Below are 6,457 nucleotides of genomic sequence, written 5' to 3' on the forward strand. Positions count from 1 at the left end.
GCTTCTATTCATCCCCCCATGTCTTAGATGGGCAGGCACTCTAGCTAAATCTGTTTACTATTAACCTAAGCTGCTCACTGTAGGGAAGAGCAAAAGGAAGAAAAAGAAACAAATTTTAAAGTTTCTTCTCAAATGGGGAGATGGAGACATATGTGAAAAAGAGGTAGGGATGTTTCCTGTTAGCCAAAAGCTCACCAATAAGTAAAAAATTTTATGTCCAATATTACGTCCAATAAGTAAAAAATTATGTCCAATATTGCAGATGAAGCCAATCAGAAAGCTCAGCAACTGCTACTTGAGCATCTACACTGGCTCTGACAGTGGATTCTAAGCACATGACCACCAAATACCTTGGGAAGTGACCTTGGGAAAGGAGCCAGAACCACGGCACCTTCTGAGTGGCTCCCTTTGACGTGGAACATTCTTCCTGGATTCCCAGTTTGCATTTCGGTGGGGCCCTTGTAAGAAGGGCACCGGACATGTTAGCTTCATCCCCGTGTACCCCACCTTGTCCATCATGACTTGTGGGTGCCATAACACACCATGGAACATGGTGGCCCTAACTTGGATCCTATAAATAAGATAAGAACTTCTCAATTCTGCTCAGGGAAGTATACCCACCTAGGTAAGTATTTCTCGATGAAGTTCGCCTTCTTCTGCTTTAAGGCTTGTGTCAGAAATCACTCAGTAGGTTAGGAAACTCCAAAGATATTTACATAGAACCATAAAAGACTCCTCTATACAAACCAGGTGAGTTGTGCTATCCCTATTCTAACCATCACCAGGGCTCCTTTTATCTGCCCATGAAGATCAGGTTTTGAAAAACTTGAAGGCATTTAAAATAGTAACTAACAGAAAAGGCTTCAATGTTATATTGACCTGAGTTTGAGTCATGGATCCATCCACCGTTAGCGATGTGACCCGTTGAGTAAGTTATTCAACTTCTCCGATCCTTTTCTCCACTGTTGGAAAGCTAGGAGTTGACAACAGAGCTGTCTTTAAAGCCCGTTCTTTTAACCACCACACTGGACTGCTCCACACACTTTAAACAGCACCTTGCTTGTGGAACTCGCCACATCTCTGCAGGCTGGTTGCTTTATCTTCAGGACTACCTTCTTCTATCAAAAGCCATGACAGTTAAAGCTCAACTCCAAGGCACGAGAGAAACATCTTTTCACTCTGTTTCACACATGCACAAGTCCAATAGTTGGGTCTGAAACACAGGAGTATCGCCTTTAAAGAGTAATGAAACTGATAAATAGGTTTTATTCGTAACACGGAAAACCACACACTCGAGTGTGGAAGCCACACTTCAGTTTAACCAGTTGTCTCCAAATCAAATATGGCTCCCAAACTGGAAATGTCTATTGTTTTGAAAGCTGAGATACAAAATTATAGTTGAGATATGAAACTTTAATTGACTAATTTCGCAAACCTTCCATGTTCTCTCAAGAGGGTCATAATATCTAAATGTCTTAAATTAAAAATTACAGTTCTTTTGCGATGTTGTAGAGAGTTTTACAACACTTCTGAAAATAGGGGTTTAGATTACATGACTTTGAGTTGCCAGATAAGCACCATAATAAAGATTTTCTGCTGGAGAACCATCAGTATTTGTGGGAAGCATGGCCATCTAAAGATGGCAAGCCTTGGCTAAAAACATTCAAATTCAAAACATTTTAAAATTATGTAGCCAAACAAAATGTAACTGAAAGTCGCATATGCGCCTGCACCACAATTTGCAAACCCTCCCTCAGAAAACAGGCGATAGTCACCCCGCACCATTGTTCCTCAGGATTACCTACAAGCAAACTTGGCAACACTGATGGCTGAGAGAGCCTCTGGGGGTCAGGCTGCACCCTCCTCTATGCCAAGTCAGCCCTCCCCTGCCTGGCTTTCAAGTGGAGAATGATGCTCAACTCTACTCCTGTCCACTCTCACACCACAAGGCTGACCTCCATCCATACTGCACCATACACATGCCATTCCCGTATTCTCTCCCACTGCCACCCTGTGCTCATCTTTTGTCCACGATGTCAAATGGCTTCTCCTTTCCTAGGCCAAGCCAAAACTAATCTATCTTTAATTTCATTCATGTTTTGTTTTTTTACTCCACACAAAGGGCACAGAAGTGGGATGGACTCAGGCTGCCTTGGGAGGGTAGGGAAGGCTTCATAGAGAGGTGACACGCATGCTGGGTTTAGAAGGAAGAATGGATGACTGCCAAGTGATGGTGGGAAGAACATTCCAGAACATTCCAGTAGAGGAGGCAGAAAGAACATTCTAGAACATTCAAGTGGACGAGGCGGGAAGAACATTCTATTGCATGTTTCTATTGTGAAAGGCCCAGCAGGTTTGCAGGGATAAGATGCTGGAGAAGCTGGCTGCAGTCAGGAGAAGACCCTTGTTTGCCTCACTGAAGAGACAGAACTTGATCCTGGAGACAAAAGGAAACCAAAGGATTGGACTTTGGTCAGGACCCCTAGCCCATGTCTTCGTGGAGTCTGATCTTCTCACGCAGTATCTCCTCCTCAGCATTCCTATACCCCTTAACATCACACCACACAATCCAGGTGTCATTACTTATAGCTATTGCAGTATCTCAGTCTGTGTTTCCACTGACCAGAGAAGACCTAAGGGCAGGAGTCTTTCATTTTTTTAACTTCTGTATCCTAATAATGCCCAGCAAGTGAATGCTCAGCAAATTCCCAGGACTGACTCATTCAGATTCCTCCAGAAGATGAATTAAGCAAACTAGGTTCCAGAGATAAGAGTAGGGAAAGCTCTAAATCAGTCACCACAGACCTTACTATTGGCTACAAGTAACAGGGTCCAGGACCATAAAAGTTAACTTCAAAAGCAGCTACATTTGGGTCTCCCATCCATGAACTTGGATTCCTCTCCCTTTCTGCCCAGCCCTCCTCCACCACCCAAGCTGAAATTCACTCCTATTCCCCCTAGGAATATGGGTCCAGGAGGGATAGGAACCAGCTCATCTCTGGTTCGGAACATATCCCATTGACTGGGAGGGCCTGGGACAATCAATGCATTTAGCAAATGCAACTGGCCCTAGAGTGAGAGGGTGAGTCTGTTCCTGTGTGTAAATGCCAAGTTGCCATAGCAACTCCAGCAGGGTGCTGCAGTGGGCAGCTTTGCACAGAGGTGCACAAAACCCATTCTTCACATCTGGGCTTTTGCTGTGCACATTGGATCCTAGTTGGCCCATCATGCCTTTAGGCCCTTGGCTTTGGGGTTCTGCAAAAAAGGAGGTGGAATGTTGAATACCTGCTGATCCAATCTCCCTGTTTCCATGCGCCACACATGTCCCTCTTCATGCACAGTAAACACTGCATGTGGAGCCCAAAACAGGCTCTTTAGGAACCCACAATTCTCTACACACATTCTTATGTACTATGATGAACAGACTGTTCTCGCACATCAGCATGACCTCGACACGAAATTTATATCCACTGAATAACCCAGCAATTGTACATTTTAATGAGCAGCATATCCAGTGTCCCCATTCCCAGTCAGCCCCCAGTTCTTACTATGTTACTAGTACATTTTTTATACAAAAAAATAAATAATGCCATTAAAAGTGTAGGTTGCGCTTCAGTGGGGTTGCCTGAGCTGCACTCCAGGCGCTGCAAACCAACTTTTCAAAAGACCAGACCATTTCTGAGAGTGCTTTTCCCTAGGGGTGAGAAGTGGGGGTTTATTCACCCCCGTCTTAAAGTGTTCAGTGTGATGGTATCTCTTGTGAAGAAAGAGCACGAGGAGCATGTTAGATAACATTTCACGCGAGGCTCGCACCTACATATGGCCATCAGGTAGGAAGCCATGTTCCCGCCAAGTGAGTCCCAGTTAGTAGGGCACGGAGTAGATGAAACCGCCTCCTGGACACTTGTATTTTTTTTTCTTGGATTTAGAAACTTGTGACTATCTTTGAATTCTCTCCTAGGCAAAATAAGAATGACTTACAGCATCACTAAAGAAATGGCTTGCATGGGGGGCACGCCCAGCAGGATGAAAGGTGCATCTGCACATGGAGGAGTGAGGGAAATGTTGGTTAAGGAAGTCACATGAAGCTGTGGTGCTTTTTGCGGGATGCTGGAGCAGGACCACAGCATCCTTACAGCTTGGTTGTAAAAAGGGAGGGGGTGCGGGGGGGCATTAGAAATGACGTGGAGTTTCCAGTACCTGAAGGAGTTTCATGGCCTAAGAAACATAAAATGGGAGTACCAAGAGAGATGTAAACAAAGGAAGGAAGAAGGAAGAAGGAAGGAAGGAAGGAAGGAAGGAAGGAAGGAAGGAAGGAAGGAAGGAAGGAAGGAGGGAGGGAGGGAGGGACTGTCACTCAGGGAGACCAGGTGTGCAGGAATGCCTATGCCCACCTAAGGTGGCCATGAGAACAAAGAAGATAATTAACAAGCTACAGCCGGATGATTTCTTTATCCCGGGAATTATGAGGTGACAGGAGATGTGGAGGTGGCTGCGTGAGGGGCTGTTACATGCAGGCATGGAAGCAGGGCTGGCCGGGATGGACACCAGGGGTACAGGAAACTTGAGTGATCTAAAGGCAGGCCCCAGAGCGTGTCAGTAACCCAGTGACAGAGGAAGAGCTCTGGGTGAGTGAAGGCTAGAGATCCAGCCAGTGCCATCTGGCCTGCACATGCCTAGCAAGGTGACAACGGGATGCCGCGTTCCAACGCCCCAGGAGGTGTGGGTGGAGGTGGGTGTCCAGGGGGAGTGAGGCTAAGAACTGAGCATGTGGCCAGGGAGTGGGGAGAAGGGCTCTGTTTGCTGAGCCGGTAGCAGAACAAGAAGTGCTCTGTCAACGCGCTCCTGAATGAAAGCTAGGAGGTCAGGCTGGGCAAGGTTTCAGGGAGACTCTTGCAACCTGTTCCTTTGAGGCAGGGTGGCTAAGGAGAGGCTGAGGACCCAGCATTCCAGGTCGGATGTTGGGGGGAAGTCAGGTGCTCAGTGGCTCTGGCCTACAAGTGGGTGTGAAGAATGGTCTGGAATGGGGCGGATCCGCCGAGGTGGGAGTGGGGGAGGGGAGGTCGCCGGCCAGTGGGTGTGTAGAGCGAGCCGATGTGGGGGGTGGGGGCGCCGAGCCAGCGCCTCGGGCCTCCTCGACCTCCCCGGGGACTCACCCAGCACGAAGTAGGGCAGCTCCGTGTTCTCCAGGTCGTCCACCACGACCATTTCTCCCGGGAAGTCGTTGCGCACCGAGAAGAGGAGCTTGGGCTCGGAGGCCGAGGGGCTGTGCATGATGCTCAGGTCGTTCTCGCGCAGGAAGGGCAGCGCCGACACCGTGATGCTTTTGAGCTTGCACTCCAGCTCCTTGGAGGGATCCACGTCGCCGGGGGCCGTGGCCAGCACTGCTGCCGGCCCCCAGCAGCAGGCGAGCAGGGTGCAGAGCCCGGCTAAAGCCATCTTGAGCCCCGGCGCCGTCCTCCCAGCGCTGCGACGGTGGGGGAGGAAGCGAGCGAGCGAGTGCGCGAGGGAGGCGGGGGTGGTTGGGGAGGGGACGTGCAGCCTGCGATCCCTGGTCCCCGGAATGAGACGCCGCCGACAGTGCGTGCGCGGGGCTTAAGCGCGGATGCCTGGAGAGCCCGCGTCCTTTGTTTCTGGGAGCTGCTTATCTGGGGGAAGGGAAAAGGGGGGGAGGGGGCAGAAGAGAAAAGGGGAAGGAAGGACGTAGGGAGGAGAGAGGAAGGCAGCCGAGGATTCTAGGGAATCAGGTCAGCCCCCAGCAGGCTGCTGGTGCCGCCACCTTTCTCCTCCTTTGCATCCCCTGGGAGGAGCACGCTCCTGGCTACTAACCACCTGCACAGCGTTTTTAAAACATCGGTCTTTGCAAAATCTTCTCTCTCGCATCATCACCCAGCTGGGTTGGGAAGGGCACACACCTAAAAAGGTGCTTACTCAGAGCGGGTGACAGTGTGGGGTGGTCCCTCTAGGTGCAAATCCACCCCCAGTTATTTCGTAGGTGTAGGTGGTCCCATTCTTTTTTTACCCACTAGTTGGGTTTATAGATTGGATGAGCAGGAGCTGGGATAATGCACATCTGTATTTTTTACCCTGCACTAACTTGGCAGAAATATTTAATGAAAACATTAGTTATATGGATATAGATAAATCAAAAGGTAGCTAAGAATGACAAAAAAACAAAGCCAGCCCTCTGCATTCAGTTAAGTAGGAGACCAGAACTTTTATTTGCGACTTCTCTCCATCTCTTTGTTTCGTTTCTGTTACAAATGTTATCTGTTGTAACCAACATAAAGATGATTTAGGGAATGATATCACTGATTGTTTAAAAAGTAGAGCTAGGGCCGGCCGAGTGGTGCAATGGTTAAGAACTGGCTTGGGATGCCAGAGAGCCCCGGTTCGGATCCCACATATGAGGGCCAGTGACACTGCCCTCCACAGCTAAGATGCTGAACAACAGCTC

General features: G+C 48.8%; 1 protein-coding gene across 1 annotated transcript in view; it reads right to left on the reverse strand.

Annotated features, from left to right (window-relative positions):
- The window catches only part of ASTN1 (astrotactin 1), a 322,407-nt gene extending 316,685 nt beyond the window's left edge, over positions 1-5,722 (reverse strand). The window contains exon 1 of the mRNA XM_019646368.1: positions 5,157-5,722. Coding sequence (XP_019501913.1) covers positions 5,157-5,439 — 283 coding nt within the window. The 5' untranslated portion in view covers positions 5,440-5,722. The remainder of the gene's footprint in view (positions 1-5,156) is intronic.
- Positions 5,723-6,457: the final 735 nt, after the last annotated feature.

Source organism: Hipposideros armiger, unplaced genomic scaffold, assembly GCF_001890085.2.
Source record: "Hipposideros armiger isolate ML-2016 unplaced genomic scaffold, ASM189008v1 scaffold_6, whole genome shotgun sequence".
Lineage (NCBI taxonomy): Eukaryota > Metazoa > Chordata > Mammalia > Chiroptera > Hipposideridae > Hipposideros > Hipposideros armiger.